The 19,372-nt window shown below is 52.9% G+C and overlaps 5 protein-coding genes across 5 annotated transcripts; 3 read left to right on the forward strand and 2 right to left on the reverse strand.

Annotated features, from left to right (window-relative positions):
* Window positions 1-3,331: 3,331 nt before the first annotated feature.
* KVR01_009019 (uncharacterized protein) lies at window positions 3,332-4,557 on the reverse strand. The gene is made up of 2 exons (XM_044785576.1): window positions 4,512-4,557; window positions 3,332-4,453 (listed from the first exon to the last, which is right to left on the reverse strand). The coding sequence occupies exon 2, from the start codon at window positions 4,405-4,407 to the stop codon at window positions 3,649-3,651; it is 759 nt and encodes a 252-aa protein (XP_044641521.1). The 5' UTR covers window positions 4,408-4,453; window positions 4,512-4,557; the 3' UTR covers window positions 3,332-3,648.
* A 168-nt stretch (window positions 4,558-4,725) lies between these two features.
* On the reverse strand, window positions 4,726-6,076 carry KVR01_008988 (uncharacterized protein). Its single transcript, XM_044788491.1, has 3 exons — window positions 5,748-6,076; window positions 5,190-5,639; window positions 4,726-5,126 (listed from the first exon to the last, which is right to left on the reverse strand). The coding sequence occupies exons 1-3, from the start codon at window positions 5,992-5,994 to the stop codon at window positions 4,915-4,917; spliced, it is 909 nt and encodes a 302-aa protein (XP_044641490.1). The 5' UTR covers window positions 5,995-6,076; the 3' UTR covers window positions 4,726-4,914.
* A 2,824-nt stretch (window positions 6,077-8,900) lies between these two features.
* Window positions 8,901-11,129, forward strand: KVR01_009453 (uncharacterized protein; the record flags this gene model as incomplete). Its single annotated transcript, XM_044785691.1, has 3 exons — window positions 8,901-9,418; window positions 9,665-10,632; window positions 10,708-11,129. The coding sequence occupies 3 exons, from the start codon at window positions 8,901-8,903 to the stop codon at window positions 11,127-11,129; spliced, it is 1,908 nt and encodes a 635-aa protein (XP_044641955.1).
* A 1,840-nt stretch (window positions 11,130-12,969) lies between these two features.
* Window positions 12,970-15,104, forward strand: KVR01_009483 (uncharacterized protein; the record flags this gene model as incomplete). The annotated part of the gene is made up of 8 exons (XM_044782997.1): window positions 12,970-13,330; window positions 13,416-13,522; window positions 13,588-13,862; window positions 13,926-13,986; window positions 14,060-14,191; window positions 14,260-14,613; window positions 14,673-14,789; window positions 14,841-15,104. Exons 1-8 carry the CDS (start codon window positions 13,138-13,140, stop codon window positions 15,102-15,104), a joined length of 1,503 nt encoding a protein of 500 aa, XP_044641985.1. The 5' UTR covers window positions 12,970-13,137.
* A 1,732-nt stretch (window positions 15,105-16,836) lies between these two features.
* Window positions 16,837-17,928, forward strand: KVR01_009361 (uncharacterized protein; the record flags this gene model as incomplete). Its single annotated transcript, XM_044787639.1, has 2 exons — window positions 16,837-16,958; window positions 17,028-17,928. The coding sequence occupies 2 exons, from the start codon at window positions 16,837-16,839 to the stop codon at window positions 17,926-17,928; spliced, it is 1,023 nt and encodes a 340-aa protein (XP_044641863.1).
* Window positions 17,929-19,372: the final 1,444 nt, after the last annotated feature.

Genomic DNA, 19,372 nt, shown 5'->3' on the forward strand with positions numbered 1-19,372 from the left:
GCCGGAGGCAGCTGGCCCTGCTCCCTCCGGAGGCTGCAATGCGGGCTCGTCAACGGGTTGTGCATCGGGTTGTGGGTCATTGTAGCCTGCCGTCTGCAAGGCGGATGCCGCCCCCGTAAAGCCTTCAGTCTTCTCGCTTATCCACCCCCGTAGGCTCATGGCAAAATTGGGCAACCAGTCTCTGTCATCGGTGACCATCGCATCCGCTTCGGCCTGGCGGAGCGCGACCCAGAAGACGTCTGTGATGTCGCCCGGCACAGCGGAACTTAGATCGCGGATGGTAGCCTCCACCTTCAGCTTCTGGAGGAGCGTGTGCCGGTCGCCGAGCCCCTTCTGGCCCCCCTGGAGGGGGATGTGGCGTGTCGGAACCGTCGTGTCGGACGTCCCGTACCTCTTGTTGCGGACGGCGTCGACCACCCATGGCTCCTTGTCCTGAGACCGTGCGTGATTGCGAGCTTCAGTGCTTGGTGACCAGACGTTTTCGCTGATGAGGTAGCGCGAGTCCCTGCTCTCTTCATCGCGCCTGGGCATCATACACAGGAAAAGAACGCCGACGGCCTGGACAAACCAGATCCTGACGTGTCGAGTGAGCATGAGCTGCCCCCATCTGTCAGTTTTGAGATAAGCAAAGTTCCGTAATACTTCTTCTGCCGCGATCTCGTCGCGTAGCATGTGCGCATCTCGGAACTCCAAAATTCCAGTGCGAAATGCTTGGTAGGAGTGTATAGAGACATCCCACTCGGCGAATGCCTCCTTATACCTGGATTATTGAAACTGTCAGATGCTAATACCTCCGTTGATCCTCGTGGAAGCTTGATGGCGGTGGATAATGCCATTCTGTACCTCAACGATTCAAAGGAGTGCGCCGCTGGGTGGATCGTACCATGGCCGCAAGAGGTTCTTGTTTAACTTCCAAACATCAATCACAGCACCAAATAAATCCATCTCGTCCCGAATATCATCCGTGACGTGTCTTGTTTCGCATAGTCTTGGAGAAGAGAGCGTGCGCAACTTTCTTCTTTGTTGGACAACCTGCGGGACCTGGAACGCCTGCAGCCCGTAGGCAGTGTAGCGATGCTCCCAGAATTCAGATGTCAACAGGCCACTCGTGTAGGAAAGAGGTACGATGTATTGGGACCATTCGTCGTTTTCGTGTAGCTGTGCATCAACTCCGTGGCCCAGCGTTCTCATATACTTGTAGTTAGGGAAGTCCTCCATGATGACCATCCAGAATCTAGCATTCCATATCTCCCTCCGAATACGAGTTATCGAAGCCGTGGGATAGCCCTGTACCCGGCCGCCGAATACTATTGCTTCCCAGGCTACGCCCAACTCATTCACCCATTGTATGGGGCCTCCGGGTGGTTGGTAGAACTGGGCGTTGAATAAGCCGGGGTGCGGATTTAGGGTGGGGTGCTTACAGGTTCGTTGGCCAATCTGCCGCCTTCAAGGCCAATCACTCGGTTATGTATAATCCACAATGCGTGCTATAGCGAGATAGTAAGTCGATAGATACTCAGGCAGATTTGGTACCCGTAACAATGCACTACGGGACCGTCAGCAACTTCGTGATCCTCCCAGGCCCATTGATAGCCCACTTGCTCCAAGGCCGCTGAGTCCATACCTTATGAATAATTTCTGTAGCGCGCAGTAGTATCAATCAATCGATATTGCACTTACCACTATCTCATGTGCTAGCTATTCAAGTATCAGCACAGTAGTCTTCCCGTAGCTGCCTCACATGTATTATGGCAGATTAAACTTAATACTCACAGTCTTGGCGAAACAGAAGCTCGCCAATGCCTTCTCAGTACGAGACGTAGTTCTGTCCAGCAACGGCCAAATCAAGCCGGGAGTGATCATTATGACTGCAAATTCGCTCGGCTGACCTCTTTGCCCAGGCGGGGGGGCCGCACGATAACCCGTCGTTACGCCGTACTGTCCATCGCCATGTTATCAGATGACCGACCTCAACCACCAATGCAAGGTGGTAAGCCCAAAATGACCGCAGATTCAAAAGGGTGGCGGAGGACAACCAATGAATGCGTACCCATTTCGTAGGAGAAGTGCCTCTGAAAGATATTGTGGGAAAAATTGCAGTGACCAGCCTATCAGCGTAACCCGCGAACCGATTCCGCAGCGCAGCCACCTCCGCGTCAGTGGGATTACCTGGAAATCGAGCAACATACGGCGGTTCTGCATGATTTAACATTGTCACACCATTCCATTCGAACTCTGCCGATTTCTTGACTGTTGTGACAGCATGGTGACTGCAATAAACTCCTTTAGCTCATCGCAAATAACTTCAACAATTGGTGCCCGAGCGCTCCGAGGCCACGTACAATGGGTCTCGAAGTGAAGCGCAAAATATATCATTGGCCATTTGTATGGAAGGCTTCATAGCGTCCCAGATTATTGGGTTATCTACCGACCAGGTGTCTGTCTCTGATAACTCGGGAATGAGCTCTCCAGCGAACCCGCGACTGACAGGCGTATCAGTATTGTACCATCTCGCCTATGATTGTGATTATATTAATAACTCCTGCAATGATCAGTTGGAAGGAGTTGGATGTGGATGCAGGGGACCGTGACTGTTATGAGCTCCCTCATTCGCCCCAGCGTGGAATCCAATACCTTCTGGAAAACCGGCTCCCAATTATTCTCGTTGATCTCTCTATCGCCTGCCTTGACAGGCACAGCGTCGATGAGACTCTGTACCTCCACTGTAAGATATTAGCCTCTGCGGGTCAAGCTAGCTGGACGAGAATGCGTGCTAGCATGACCAAATACTTGGAGGTCCTGTAAAGGACTGAGGAACTCGGAATCGAAACATACAAGTGGTCAGGTTTTGGAAAATTTCGCGCTGTATTTCCTCCTCCTGGAACATACGATCAAGCTCGTCGTCGCTGGGCCGCGGGAACGGGGGCGCATCCTGGGGAATTGGTTGACGGTCGTCTATATCTCGATCCGGATACCTTTCCCATCCAAGAGTCAGTGATCGTGTTTGAAGCAGCACAAAGTGTGGAGACTCTACCTTGGGTGTAGTCCCGAAGACCGGTCCAGTGTGAAGGGGTATCTCCGGCTCACCCCAAACCTCTGTGCATATGGCGTTGGTAGCCCAGGTGATCTGGGAGGCAATGGAGGCACTGGGGAAGGTGGACCATCAGGTGGACCATCAGGTGGACTTCTAGGCGCGTTGATAGGTCTGAATGATGCCATCGTCTATGAGTGCCAAGAAGCACGGGCTCAGATGCGTCGTTTCAGTCAACCTCGTATTGGGATACCTAGCTACAGTGAAAGTTTGGGTTCCCAACTACGTGGAATCCCAGGACCTGTATACTTGACAATCACCGAGAGCGAACAAGCGGAGTCTGGTTCTCGAAATTCAATTAGTTGATGGTTGGCCGGATCCGTCGGAATGCACAATTCCCTAGTGAAAGGTTGACACAATGGACAGTCCAAAGTTCGCAATATGAAAGCGCCAATACTGTGTCTTGTGCCGCGTTGTGCCGCTCGTCGTGACAACACACCTGAACTCCTTTGAATTGACAAAACCTCTCTTTTGGAATCTTCGTATGAGCACCTGTGATATGGGGTAGGCGGATGTGTATTCGTAAGTGGGGTTACCTAGGCATCCAAACTGGCGACTCAAGATGACCCCAGATTTTCACTCTCCCACCAGCCCCTGAAGACTTTCAGCCTCTCAGTCCGTTCCTTGGCAAGCTGCCGCCCAGTATCCGTCTTCATCATGCCCTCCAAAAGCTCCAGCTTCTCCTCGAAGTGATCGATGCAGCCGCTCAGGCCCCGCTCGCTCATCTTTGCGCCGCCAAAGGTGAAGCAGCGGGCGATGCCGACAGCGCCAAGTGCGTCGAGCCTATCTGCATCCTGCACGATAGCCAGCTCTGGTATGGAGGCGATCTTGTCCAGCACCTTCTGAGGGGCCTTCTTCTCGGTGGAGAAGGAAACATGGAGGACGAGATCTTGGACCTTGTCTGCCAGGTCGGCGGGGCAGCCCCTCTCGAGGAGGACGTCCCTCACCAGTGTGGTCGAGTCCTGGCCCGGAAGGAGGTATTTGCGGTCGCCGACATCATGGAGTAGAGCTCCAAGGGTCAGGAGCGTCTCGTTGTATTGTGGTGTTCCGGATTTGTCGGACTGGATCTCTTTGTGAAGGATGAGCAGTGCCAAGCGGTGGACTCGTTGTATGTGGTTGTAGTCGTGGGATGGGTCGTAGTGCGACATGTACTCCTTAACATATGATGATACCGAATGAATGAGCTCATCATAGCTCACATCCCCAACCTGACCTGTCCAAGCATCATTTGCAGCCTGTTTGGGCTCTGTTGGCTCTTCCGTCATGGAGGTCCTCTTCCCTTTGGCCCCCACCCTTTTGAGCAAAACCTCATCCATTGTGGTCCTCAAGTGCTTGCACGGGGCTGTTGTTTCGATCCGGAGTCTCTCATTCAGCACAGTCAGTATTCAAAGACAGGAATACTCCTTGCAAGGTGACTCACATATGTGTCGTTGCCTAGGCTATTGGTAAGCAGTAGGAAGCAAAACAGCCTGACGCGACGCGTCTAATGGCTTGGGAGCACTTGGACGTATCCGAACCCTGACGATGACCGCTAACAACGTCAGACCCCTTACCCTGTCTTAACCCTAGAACCGAACAAAGGGGGAGGACTGAGATGGTAAGGAGATTCACGCCATCTCAACCGACGAGCGGATGCACAATATGAACTCTTTTATTATTCCTATTATTCCTTCCGCAACTCTCAAGATTGAGCCCGTTATGGTTTACGGGACCTCCTTCAGTGTGACTACATATTCACATTTCCAGTCCACGGATCGGGTCTGAAGGCTTATTCGATGATGAGCCATCGTTTAACTAATGTATCTCTCTTCATCTCACTCTCATCATTTTGCCTCGTGCTCACCACCTGGAACATGCATACCATGCTTTCCTTGATACTTGGAAGTCTCGGCAGGCTTCCACCCACCGTTACTGAGCAAGTTCTCATCCTCCAATTTGAAAACCTCGACTTTCAGTGGCCGACAGCACTTGATCATTTCCTTCTCGCTGTCACTACCGAATCCCCACAACGAAAGGTCACCGCCCGGGCAAGTGCCTATCGTTCACATGGTTTAGCATATCCCAGCCAGACCGCAGTGAAAGGATGGTCATCACTCACTCAGCGCCATAAGCACGTCCTGCTCCGCCAGGAACTCAATATGATCCCCAGGCTCGGCCGGGCACGGGTTCATGAAATACCTGCCCTTCTCGTCCAGCCCCGTGACCTGGAACAGGTTGATCACATCATGCACATCAGACTCAGCCAGGCCGAACGGCGCCACCGCCCGCGTCAAGTTGGAGTGGCAGTGGAAGTCGTATGTCTGGCCCGAGAGCACTGTATTGATGTAAGGGTCGCACCGCGTGCCCAGGAGGTCGTGCACGCGGCCCCCGTGCTCGTCCTCGCCGTACCACGAGAGGCTGTCCGCGATGATGGTCACCAGGGGGCGCATGTACGGCAGGCAGGACCACAGCCTGTCGTGGGTCGTCACGTGCGAGGCATGCAGCTGCTTGGTCCGGCTGGCCCAGAAGCGCTCGCGGGGGTTGTGCGCGTTCCATATGTTGAGGTCGCCTGTCGTGAGGGGCTGTTAGCGGTGTGTTTTGGTCCATTGGACACTGCCAGTGACTAGTGCAAGGCGGCTCCTCTCGAGAGATAGCCCGGATGAGATGGTTCGCTTACCGACTTGAGGTCCCTCTGGCGTGCTGATCCGAACGATTGAGCCGGCGGGGGCCTTCCACGCCCTCCCGGACCGAATTGGCAAGGTGAATTCCTCCAGCAGAACTCGCGGCGCCTTTCGAGCCGCCTCATACAAGTCTCCAGGCACCGTCAGCGGCGAGCCTGCGGAGGGCAGGTATGCCGGCACGGGCTTGGGGATCGGCTTCCGGGATCGGAGGCGCTCGGCACCGGTTTGATCGATTGCACCCATATTCTCAAGGAGGTTCGTTCAGGGGGTTGAAACGGGATATAGGTTTGTTGGTGTGGCATTCATCGGTACCATAGAAGATGAAGATGTTTATATAGCATCCTGGTGATTAAGTACTGGGGGAATACGGATGCGCGGAGAAGCCGACTCTGACCGCATGGCTTGGCGGCGTTGATAAGATCGGAGTGAAGCACCGTTAAAGTCGTGATCTTGCCCGGCCTAGGTACTGGCTGACTTGCACTACTTCAAGTTATTGCTTCTTGATCCACCATCTTCCCTCAGAATGACAATAATGTGGTTTCGCTTCTACTCCGTATACGTCCGAGGACATACATGGCGCCTTCATACGGTGAATGACAATAATACAAGTTGATCCCCTTTGCTGATTCAAATATTTGCGGAGAGGATTTGTAGTCATTTGTTTGCTCGAACCAGAGCCCCTGACTTTCATAGACAATCAGTGATCGCATTAGCTACTAGAATGAGAATGATAAGATCTATCTGATTGACTGATACTCAAGGTTAGGAAGTTGCCCGACAGAGGAGTGTCCACATAAATCTCCTTGTCACTCTAATCCAGCGACTCCGCAATGGACTACTCTCTGAAATGGTGGTTCTCCACATGGTCGTAGCTGGTGTAACTGTTAAATGCCATGTGAGTGAGAAAGGCCGAAACTCTGCGAGTTCGTTCCAAACCTGCCAAGAAAAGCAGATTTGTGAGTGGTGACGCGGCTCAAAAGCCAGCGAGTAGAAGAGGGAGTCTAATGCGCCCGAGGCTAAGATGTCTTTTTAATCCACACCGCTGACTTCTAGATTCTACCCGCACAGCACCTTTCGGATGCACCTCTTTAATCACAAATGAGGGACGAGGTTCACCAGCAGGAGTCGGCGAATGCTTTATGAACAAGATCCAGAGCATATGCGAAAGCGAGCTGCCATCGCTTTACTATAAGGCTCAAAGTCACATGACGCCTCGCTATTGTGAGAGGACAAGCCAAAGGATCAGTAGCAGAAACGTCTGATGGCTTCAACTCAGGCGTTGTGCGGTGACATGGCGCGGTAATGACAGACCCGGAGACAACGGACGAACAGACGGGACTGGGCCGTGCCCACCCCATCCTGAGGCGCACCCACTAGGCGCAAGATGGCACTGTAGCGCTGGTCAGCCCTCTGAAGTGTGCCTCAGGATGTGGCGGCGTCATAAGTAGGCTGTGCCCACCCTATTCTGAGGCTTGAGGCGCACACACTAGTAGGCGCATCTAGATAGGATGATACTGCAGCCTTGCTCAGCCTTCTAAAGCGTGCCTCATGATCTGGCAGCGTCGCAACATGCCACCCGGGAATGTGGAAGCGAGGTTGTCCGGAAGTTCTTTCGACGTGTACAGCAGGCATTGACTTTCAGGCCGGACGAGTAGCGCGGATGCGTCGTGGGGATGTCCTGTACACTCGGCGGAGGGATACAAACTCGGACCTATCCGTAGCATCCGAATTGTCTGATGGTCAATGATGCGTGGCAGGATGGGAGGAAAGGTCGGATCCCTGTGACAAGGGAAAAGCGGGAGCCATTGCGACTGGCAGATGCTTAGTTATGCGGGCGAGAGGGCCGCGTTGCCCTTGCGTTGGGTGTCGCTAGTCGTGAAACATTTTGAATTTTACTGCGTTACTGCGGGTGCATAGCGAGGAGGTGGCGAGGGGTGACTGATCAACGGGCGTAGTGAAGCAAAGAAACGTTGCAAGAGATGTCGTCGACAGGCCGGCAGACTAATAAGGCACCGCGATAGCTCCGGGCCTATCGTTCGCTTCATGAGACAGCTTCAAGCCCTCAAGCCAAGCACTGCACAAAAACCCTGAACCTGTTTGCATAGGCAAGGTTGAATGCTTAACTCCAAGGTGAGAACTCGGGACATTTTCGCGCATCGCGATTCGACAGCAGGGCCTCTCCTCGATGGCTCGGGAACAGCGCCAAGGGTCAGGTCGACGTTCGGTTCGCCAAATGCTCAGGATTTGATTTGACACGGCCTGTTGATTTGCTGAGGGGTTCTCGGCCGTGGGAATTTGTCGTCCACTCGGTCCCCTGTCGCCAGGCGTCTCCGAGTCGTCGGAGGTCCCTGCACATGTCTCAGAATGCCTGGCAGGCATCCAAGCGTTTTAGCCTTCTGCCACGACCGCGGACACCATGCATACACAGACGGCGGACAATTTTGCCAAAATTCACGATGAGCTTATTTCATGAGAGGGTTGGGTGATCAGCCAAGCGAACCGGAATTCTGCGTACTGTGATCACATTCAGCTCGGGGTTGGAAGCACTGAGACCGTTGGTTTTGAATGCATAGAGAGAGGGGTTGCAATGTTTGGTGTATTAGTGTATTAGTAGACGCTACTTATAGGATGGAACCGGGGGCTGTACAGGGTCCACTGGGATCCCCTCGAGACACCTGACCAGTGCCTACCACGGTCGGATCCGTCTTGGCGCTGCATGCGTTCATTGCTTGGTGTTTTAGCTTCTGCACTTGATCTGTGTCATGTATTGGATATTACCAGCTGCATTGCCATGCGCTCGCCATCACATCCCAAAAGCTTAGACGGTTGCTCCCTAGGGCTGGAACCTTCATTCCTAAAGTTTGTACATGACGTGTGGCGAGCATCTAATGATTCGGTGTTGGTTTGCTTTTACTTTCGGAAACCCTCGATCTGTTGTATAACCATTTGCATATCATATCATACTTACTCGCAAGGACTGGGCTTATTTTCATTTTTCATCGTCACACCCACCATATATCGGAGTTCCTTGCAGAGGTACACACACTGGCATCACCGACCGAGATTCAGATCTTCATGGAGGTAGCCAGGAATAGTCAGAGTCAAAAGACCTGCATATGACAAGGGCTGCTGTCCGTGGGACCTCGCCAATGGACCCCCGGAGTAACGAGCGCATCTCAACCGCCAGCAACGACGACTCGATCCTTCAATATGTTAACGACAGGAGGTCGGGGACGAAGAAGCGCCGGCGCGCATGTCCGATCTTGATCCTTCTCGCCTTGGTAATACACTTCCTTGCGGCAGGATGCGGGATCACTATCAGCGTACTCGTCGTCCGCTTCGGCCTGGAGACATCGGTTGCTGAGAGGCAGGACCTCGTGTCGAGGATACTGCTGTTCGTCTCGAGCTGCGTCGGCAATGTATACATCCTGATGCACATCTTCGCGTCGCGGGAGAAGTATGTTAGAAGTCTTCAGAATGGCAGCCCGCAGATACACGGGTACTTCTTCGCGGCGGTATCTTTTCTCATCGCGCGACTGAGCCTGCCAGTGTGGATTGCGACTGTCGTCATGAATGCTCTTGTCGCGGCAATGATTGGGTTTAATCTACAACGAGGCGTCAAGACAAACGTGGCCTGGATTCAGCTCCTGATCGCGACTGTGGGCTTGTGAGTTCTCCGGTTCTGCATTCGAGTTGAGGCTGAACGACTAACACGAGTCCACAGATTGTCCATGCTACTCATATTAATTTTAATCGAGACCACCGACCGTCCATTCGCAACTTCGATCCTGTCTAGACGGACATTCATTACTGCAACGGAGCAGGGCGACCGAAAAGACACGTTCGATCTCAGCATTTCAAGACAGGGGATTCATCCCGTACAGAGTAAGACAGAAAAGAAAGAGGGGACCAGAGATACAATAGCAGAAATGCCGCGTGAATCGTTCGACCGATCACGAATCAACACCCCGGAGTCATCATCGGGCGGCGGCAGTCCTGATGGCCAAAACACTGCACCGTCTGGATGGACAGACCGTTCGTCGCGAGTGGAGCCAAGGAGGAACACAAGGCGAGATACGCTTCGTGTACGCAGCCAGGCGGTGCCCACGCCCCTGGAAACCATCTTCGGATCCCGGGAGACCCTTCCCGACCCTCGGAACTCGCCAGGAATCAAGGGTGACTTCTCATGGAGACCACCAACAAGAGACTCAGAATACGGCCAGAGGCCGACGACCTCGGAATCATTCCGCGATACGCTGCAGCCACGAAGTAATGCGGCCTCGACGGTCTTCTCGAACATGTCTGCCCTACCTCATCCTCTGGCGACGAATCCGGTACCTCCTTCACTGGTGCCCGGCGTAGCAAGACCGGCAGATCAGCAAGCGCTGCGGCAGTCTGTAGTCGGGCCCCAACGATCGTCCTCGGTCCCGCCCGTAGAAACTCAAACGAAGCCACCGCCTCAACGACGGCCCACACTGCCGAACCTCACCGACCTGCCCGCCCGCGCCGCAGCACGGAGGAGGAACTCACTAATGGCTCGAGAAGCCGACCTGGATCCTCGCGCGTCTAGGGAGATCTCTCGGCGCTTCAGCATAATGGGCCAGGACACCATCGCTCCACCTTCGCCCAGGAACGACTTCATCGAGGTGCCCATCCCGAACATCAAGCCTCGAGACCTCGACACAGACGAAGACGGGATCATTCCTGAGGATTTGCATCCACTAGCGAGAAACAATACCACGAGGGCACGGCTTGTGCGCAACTTCTCGAGACCCAGGAGGAGGAGCACCATGGTCGGGTCGGCGGACGAGGCCATGGACGGCGACAAGGCGAGGCGGACGTCGTCGTATCTCCCAGAGCCAGCACGTGAGCGCGCCCGCGGCAGGAAAGGAGGCAAAGACACCATCGCAGATGTTAGGCCAGCCGATGTCCGGCGATCCAAGTCCGTCCCACCAGTCGCTCCGTCCGACGCCATGAGGACCAGGAGAGTCAGCCTCGTCCTCGACGAGCCACGCTCCAAGCCCCCCACAGCAAGACTCCCAATGCTCCGAAAGCCCGTCGGCGGACCGCGGTTCTCGCCCTTTCCCGCCCCGAGCGGCGCCAACGCCCCAGACCAGCGCAGGATCAAGGGCCTGGGCCAGGGGTCGCAGCGGAGGTTAGACAAGGAGGTTGCGCGCTGGGTCGAGGGCGTCCAGGCTGACCCGCGGGCTTCGAGCGACGCGCCGCCTTCGATCATCTCGGATGTGTCTACCGGTACTGACATACTGGACGTTGAGACCACCGGACCGAGTAGTAGGCGGGGCGGCGGAGGTGGGAAGCGTCTCAGCCGGGGAGACTCTGTTTCTGGACGGACGAGGCGCATTGCGCAGAACTTTTAAGATGGTAATCACCTTGTAGATCATTAGAAATGTACAAAGACAACAAGTAAAAGTTTCAGAGTCCACCAATCGCCCAATAAAGCTTATCTGGCGTACCTGCGACCTGCCTACAACAGTATTTCTTTTCACCATCATTGTCTTTCCTGCTGTTTCTGATCTTGGGTGCCGGCCGACCTGAGATGACCCGGGTGACCGCCGCATGTTAAAGAGAGCATCACAATGTAAGGTCACGGTCTGAGTATGCCACGATGAGTGAGTTCTCAGGGGTACCCTCACTTTGAATACTTCACGAATTATTTTATTCTACCCGGGTATTGGTAAAAATTAATGCCACTGCACTGTTCAAAGCAAAACCAGCGCCACCTTCTGCCATAGGCACGTAGCGTATATCTTGACATTATGTGTTGCGGTTCCAGCTCTGGTCAGGGGCCGGACCTTAGGAGGTCGGCTCCAGGGGACACGACGCATCGCTTAGGGCTTTTCCACGTGCCCTGCCCAGACCCGTTCGCTCATCACTCAGCGTATCATCGTGGAACTCAAATTGCAAAGTTAATCTACACAACAGATCGATGGTGTCAATGAGGAACAATTGTCGGTAACCATTGAAACATAGGACGATGACCTCACTAGGGTCTTGCTTGATGAGCCCGATGGCCGTCGTCTGAACAGGTCTGTCAAGACTGTGTAAAATGCACATTGACAAGTTAGTTGCCCACGACGTACAGAAATTCCAGCATTCCTTTTTGCTGCGATGACAGGCAAGACTTTATCTGAAATTGGTAACCGCAGATACACGAGCTAGGAAGTCGTGGCGTGCTCTGTGCAGTCAGGTAGGATCCAGAAATTAACAACAGCAGTCTCCCTCTCTTACTCTTTAAACGGATGCTACTGACTACACGTGTGCGGCTTGTGACCGAATTGGACTATCCCCCCCAATTCGCGCAAGGTAACTAGCACTTGAGGTATTACCATAAAGCCGGCTCTCTGCAGACGCCATCTGATCGAGACCTGCGGGATCCTGCGGGCTCCCATCTGCCACGTGTCTTGTATCCAGTGGTTCCTGTTCCTCATAGAAAGAGTACCAAGCTTTACTTCTTGATACACTCACTTGCTCAGAGATGGTAAATTCATACCCACAGAACAATCAAACGAGGCCGACGTTGCGTCCCAACATTGTGCCCTTGCGCTGTGCTTCCACACCTGGGCAATGACCTCGAGAACTTGATCACAGGCACACGGTCGACACTAAAAACCACCGCTGAATTGATCAACAAAGTCGTGCAAGTGAATCGTGATCTTCAGTTCCCTCGGTAAAAGCTATGCCATCGTGGCTTCGGTTTCATGTGTCAAAAGGCCCAACCGTGAACTTGTAGATGTGTGCTGTCGATCAAAGAACTATCGGAATTATTTCGCGATCACTTGCCGAAATAGGAATTTCGTATTCGCGATATTTCCCAAGAGGTGCACGATCAGCAGCTATTGTTCATATCCAGTTTAGGCTGAGCGCACCTTCAATCCTTTACTCTCTGAAGGGGAATCATTGATCGTATTCGTAAAGAAAAGGCCAAAGCAAAGGCGGGGGAAATGGCCAAGCATGCTTTGGGGTTGCCCACCTTGCAATACCTAGATACTCGAAGATTGGCAGACGAGCCGGGCCTCGGAGATACCCTCTGCCCACAAATTCCCATCTGATAGCAATTATCCCGGTGTGCGGGGGACGTAATAACAGCACCAACCTGTTATTAACCGATTGGAGATCATATCAAGCTGGATTATGCAAATGGATCAACATGCTCCGTAGACTTAAGCCAGATGTGCACCGATACATATGTAGGCGTCGTCTTCGGACATTAGAATAATTTGACGATGGAGTCCTCAGTGTATCTGTGTTCTCAGCGCGGAAAGCTCGTGCATCTTTGTCGCTTCCAAGCTCCAAGGCCTCGACAGAGGGCAGGTGATCGTTGACAGGCTTCTACTGCAGGTAGTGCTTTTATGCTAATCAGTGGATATGCGCTCTGTATCGCTCGCTCTCTCCTTTGCAGTGTCCACAACTGTCTTAGGGTTACGGTATCATCCGAACCTCAAGCCTGAACATGGACCTAAAGTTACTCGCGGCATTGGGAGCGCTGATGATATCAGCAAGGCATGTGCAGACATCAAATCCCAAATCTCAAGTGCCAGCGAGGTGATTGACGGTGTGGGTAGGTGCTCGGCATGTCCACATGTGGGCCTTTTGTCCAGAGATGCTCTTGTGCCTGTGAAGATTCAATCTAACAGAGGATCTAGTCGAGATCGGCCTGGCGGACGATACCCACCACTGGTTCTTCGAGTCCAACAGTGAGACGCCGACATGTATTGTTGAAGTTGGCTCGCCGGCCGATGTATCAATTGCTGTGAGCGGCAGTCCTCGGAGACGTGGGAGAAACGCACGGCTGACATTCAGTTGACGGTCACATAGATGACTGTCATTGGCCATTATGGGTCCCCGTTCGCTATATATTGCGCGGGACACGCTTCAAACAAGGGCTTCTCATCGACCACTGGGGTTCATATCGCACTGAAACGGATGAACCAAATAGTTCTGTCTGCCGACAAAAGCACGGTTGAGATCGGCACTGGAAACGGGTGGGCTGACGTGTACGACAAGCTGGATGGGACGGGGGTCAATGTTGTAGGTGGTCGAGTCAAAGGTCCCGGGGTGGGTGGGTTCACACTCGGTGGAGGATACTCTTGGTAATCGCTATTATTCATTGCACAGCTGCGCAGTAGAGGGGTGTTCGCTAACCAACCCGGCAGGAAGACAAATCAGCATGGCTTGACGAGCGACACTGTTGTGCAATTCAACCTCGTTCTACCGGTGAGGTCTCTCCATACAACTTTCTGGCAGACGGACTTCATGTTTCGGCCTCTCAGCTGACTACCTTCACTAGAATGGCACAATTTCCAGTGCATCCGCAGAAAACAACCCAGACCTCTTCTTTGCGCTCAAAGGCGGCCTCAATCGGTTTGCAGTTGTCACATCTGCAGTCTTCCGCACTCATCCACAGACTGATGAAATTTACGTACGCCCCCTAAGTTATCACAGCTCCCCATAGGAATCGCTGCAATGTGCTGACGACGTTTCTTCCAGGCTGGCACAACTATCTATGCTTCAGACCAAGTCGATGCTCTTTTGAACGCGACACAAGTCTTCTCTGATACTAACACTGATCCAAAGGCCCAGATCATTACCACTATCAATGCAACGCCTGTCGGACTCTCGGCGCTGGTGCTATTCTTTTACGATGGACCGGATCCGGGTACAGCATTCGAAATGTTTGATGAGGTTGACGACACAATCAGTTTTGTTCGCGTTCAGTCATTTTCGACCTTCGTGTCATCGGTTGACTCTGCCATCGCATTGAACCCCCGTGGAACCTTCAATAGTCTGCCGACGACAAAGACAACGCCAGCCTTTCTGGCTGCTATAAAGAACCAAGCGTCGGTTAGTGTACAAGGCAGAAGATTTTCATGTGGAACAATGTCTCAGCTAATCGGTTGCAGCAATTGAATAGTCAAGGGCATGGTGCTTTGATGCTAAGCTACGATATCGAGCCGTTCCTTGAATACGGCGAGCATGCCACGGAGAGTGCCTACCCTCATGATGAGTCACCCTTACCGGTAAGCCTCTCCGAATCTGGAGGGCAGGAATATCAATTGACTTTCTCACAGCTTAATCTTTATTTCTCTTGGGCCTTCTCCTCGGACGACCAGTACTGGAATGAGGCAATGGTGAACGCTATCTCTGAACTAAGAGAGGTCGCAGTCCGTGAGGGCATATTCAATGAATCTTCTGCGGTATACCCCAACTACGCTATTGCTGGAACGACTGCAGAGGTGCTGTATGGATCTGCCAACGCCGCCAGGTTACGGTCGATCAAGGCCAACGTTGATCCAAACAATGTGATGAGCTTGGCTGGAGGTTTCAATATATAATTCGATGAACCATGTAAACATGACTACAATAACATGATTCATATAAGACATTGGGGCGTAGCTCGTTGATATTTCCTGGAGCAGCGCCGCCTATAAGCACTTGGGCTACTTGTGTCGATAATCCTAGTCAGTGGTGCTCTCGGGATCGCTACCTGCTGGCCATGTCTGTACGGCATGAGGATAAGGCCACGTTCCCGGCTTTCTAGTCAGTGACGCTGTTGGGAGTAATGCCTCCTAGCCTTGTCTATGCGGTACAAGGCTGAGGCCATGTGCCCATACACATACCTTATTCTCTTTGTATTCTTATTGGTACTGTATTTCTTTCAACGCTGGGTCTTCAGCGTTTACTACTTTATGAAGGTGCCGTCTACGTTTCATGTGTATGGGGATTAGAAGCGAAACTACCACCCTTCTAGGGTTTGTTGACTGTGGGTTGTCCAACGCCGCTGGCCCCACTGTCCCGTACTAACGTGTAACGGCGGCTTATGGTTCCTGCTTTTTGAAAATTTGACAATAACATTGTATGATGGCCTGTTATCGCTGCAGTTAATAATATCAGAGTCATTGTGGTCCTCCTTTGCGTTGAAGGAGCAGACCTGACTACTGAATTCGTTATCTATGTGTATTTCGTTAGAAGTGAATTCGTCCGGCCACAAAACAATCTGTTCAGTGCTGTGAAAATGGTTCCTTTTTGTCGATCTGTCGGTAGGACTTCAAAGTAAGCTTTGCGATAATTGTCTGCATCTGGGGTGTTGTTGTTCTGTCTAAGTTCTGAAGGGGTTCCTCGGGGGACGCGGAACCTGCGCAGTAGTAAGGCTTGCTGGCCTAAAGTTCCTTCCCATATAACGACACGATCTATCAGAGGCCTTGTCTGTCGAGCCTTAGACTGCTAGGCTTTGCTGCTAATCGCAAGAAACCATCTAGATGTTGTTGCACCTTTGAAGCTGTGCCTAGGTGAGTTGAATGGCTGATCATCAGTTGGTGTTGCATTTCACCGACGTGGCTAGTCCTTGTCAGCCAGTCCAACAATATTCTCTTGCTTCTGGATCGTGAAACACACAATTAGTGAACTTATTCGATATTGACGGCATTAGCAGCACACAGAACGCGAATAGAGCTCGGAGTTGAGCTGTTGAAGGCAAGTAATCAGAGAATACGCCTTAGCACCGGTACTGTGCTCCAAGATAAGATGCAGATTGTAACTGTTGTTGGCATACGCCGATGCATGAATCCTCAGTTAAGGTGCGATGGTTGAACTTGACCAATCCCCTCCACGACTCCTTGCCCCGGAATCTCCGTCTGGAGTCGCATGCCCGTAGAATAGCGGCACGTGGACCGCTCATTCGCTGAACCCCAACATCGATGCTGCGCGGTAATCTGTGCAGTCCACATTTTGGGCGCCCCATCTCCTGAATCCCCACCTGACTAGCGGATAACATGGCGTATAGGCAAGGAAGTGCTTGCTATATTTTGTCCATATCGGGTAGGTGACTGTGACTGGCATCCCACCCCGGTATAGGCCTTCTGTCCACACGATCTCCCCCGTGGAAAATGCGATAAGAACTGTGTTGTTGAAATGCTGTCAGGAAGTGTCTATATAATCTTCTCGCCCTGCCAAGATATGCAGCCTGTCTGTCATCCACGGCAATTATCGCGGTTCTACCCGTTCCCGTCTTGGCCTGCTTGATCGGACGCTGTCCTTGAGTCGCATTGCAGTTCACAAGCGCAGAAGATGACTTCCACTGTACTTCTTACCCTCGCCGCCTTGCAAGGCGTGAGGGCATGGGGCTCTCTCGGGCACGCAACGATCGCCTACATCGCCCAGAACTACGTTACTGATGAAGTAGCGTCCTGGTATGTCCATCCTACTCAGTCGCGCCTCAAATCCTCACAAGCACAGAAATTAACCAACTGTGTCTGCAGGGCTCAAGGTGTTCTCGCTGATACCTCAGACTCATATCTGGCCAACATCGCCTCGTGGGCCGACAGCTACCGCTCCACGACCGCCGGCGCATGGTCAGCCCCTCTGCACTTCATTGACGCAGAGGACAACCCGCCCAGCAGCTGCAACGTGGACTACGACCGAGACTGTGGCTCGTCAGGCTGCTCTGTCTCTGCCATCGCCAACTACACCCAGCGTGTCGGTGATGGCCGTCTCACCAACGCAAACGTCGCCGAGGCCCTCAAATTCCTGGTCCACTTCACCGGAGACATCACGCAGCCCCTGCACGACGAGGCTTACGAGAAGGGTGGCAACGGTGTGTCGGTCAAGTACCAGGGTTACACGGACAACCTGCACTCCGACTGGGACACCTACCTTCCGCAGACGCTCGTCGGCGGAAGCAGCCTGTCGTATGCTAAGACTTGGGCTACCAACCTCACCGCCGAGATCAACTCGGGCGAGTACAAGTCCCAGGCGGCAAGCTGGATTGCTGGAGACAGCGTCAGCTCGGCGCTCGACACTGCAGTGGCCTGGGCCACCGATGCCAACGCCTACGTCTGCAGCGTTGTCATGCCCGATGGCCCTGATGCGCTGACGGCGATGAGCGACCTGTACCCCACGTACTATGAGTCGGTCATCCCTACTATCGAGCTGCAGATCGCCAAGGGTGGCTATCGCCTGGGGAACTGGTTGAACTTGATCTATGATGCGAATATCAAGAAGAGGGACATCGAGGCCAGGGGCGGAGTTAATAAGAGGGCTGAGAGCAAGCCCCTGCCGGACCTCATGGGTCGCGATCTTCTCCCGGCGCCAAGGCCTCTGAGCAAGGCGAAGCTTGCGCGCGCAGCTTTTGGTTATGGGTGTAATCATGACCACCATTAGTTGGATCGTAAAATGCTCCTTCATGCTTGTTCCCACTGAGCTTTCATCTAGGTAGATAGGAGATGTTCTTGTGACAGCGAGCTTTGAAATGATCCTATAAGGTTCTAGTTTAAATCCGAGCACTTCATAAAAGGTAGGATTTGAGGAACACTGCAGCAAACAAGTGTAAATAAATGCCCTACATCTGCAGGTGAAGTGCACACGTGGGAGGTCGTATGAATGGCTGCGTGACAATGCTTTGTCAAGTCGTCGCACCTCAAATTTGTTTTCTGCGAAGACGAAGTACAATTACAGGCCACTATTATGGAGATCAGTCAGGCCCGATGGTCCATACGCACCCTGTCATGATCCCCGGGCCTCTAATAGCGATGGCCGTAGCAGTGCCTTGGGAGTACTTGAGCGTTGAAAGGTACCTGGGCGCATCCCGGGGACCCGCCAGACTCCCTCGGGTTGGACCTTTCGCTCAATGCTACCAGGGTGGCTGCGTGGCTGCGAGCACACATTCGCGGTTCCTGGCACGACAGGATGTGCTATGCATCCCCAGTACAAGCGCCCCGGCCAGTGCCCCGCCTCCTACCTTCGTCAGTGTGGGCGTGGCTGGCTGGGCATGCTCACCGCATATGCATAGACGGCTGCTTGTCTAGATAACTAGGTACCTAACCCATTTAAGTAGGTACCTACTTCCAGTAAGTACTCATGCATGGGTTGGGCAAATCTAAGGCTTCCGCAGGAATCTTGGCACCACTAGACTTACTCGACGACAGCGTGATCGCACACTTTCGTCCAAGAATGTGAGAAAACTGATCCTCAACGAAGATAAGCCAACATGTGGATGTTCGATTGCCGTTCGGCCTTGTCTCGTCTCAAGTGTTGTCTGTCAGTGACAAGAGCCCAGCCTGTAGCGATAACCTAGGTACGTGGTACTCGAAAAACGACAGGTCACGATCTACTTTGTCTTGTAATAAACAAAAATTTAGCTGTGATGATCCGGTGCGTTCCTCGGTACATAGGCCGGTCCTCAGCTCCTGCAGCCTCAAGACGGCTAATTCTTTTACAATGTGATTGTCTGGCCCAAGTATTCTGAGGAATGCAGACAACCGTCCTTGGCGTCACCGATGTGGAGCCACAGCTGCTGCCGGTGAACCGAGGACGGCTCCCATAGGCCACTGATGCCTTTTTAGCTTCTCATGCGGTGCACAACAGCGTGATGGAAGCAAGACTTTCCAGCGTGCAATGCAGGTAAGATGAGACTTCAGGCACCAATGCTTTGTGGATCTTGGTTGTGAGCAAAGATTCGACCAAGCTGCCATGCAGCATGGTGCGGGATTTTAACCCGACTTGGATGACAGTGGGGAAGAAGGTGCAGGTAAAAGTGGCCTGGATTTGAGCCTGCATCTATTTTAGGATATTCCGAAGGTCATGCCAGTCCGGGGGACTATTTTCT

The sequence above is a fragment of the Diaporthe batatas genome (genome assembly GCF_019321695.1).
Source record: "Diaporthe batatas strain CRI 302-4 chromosome Unknown Contig00011, whole genome shotgun sequence".
Classification (NCBI taxonomy): Eukaryota; Fungi; Ascomycota; class Sordariomycetes; order Diaporthales; family Diaporthaceae; genus Diaporthe; species Diaporthe batatas.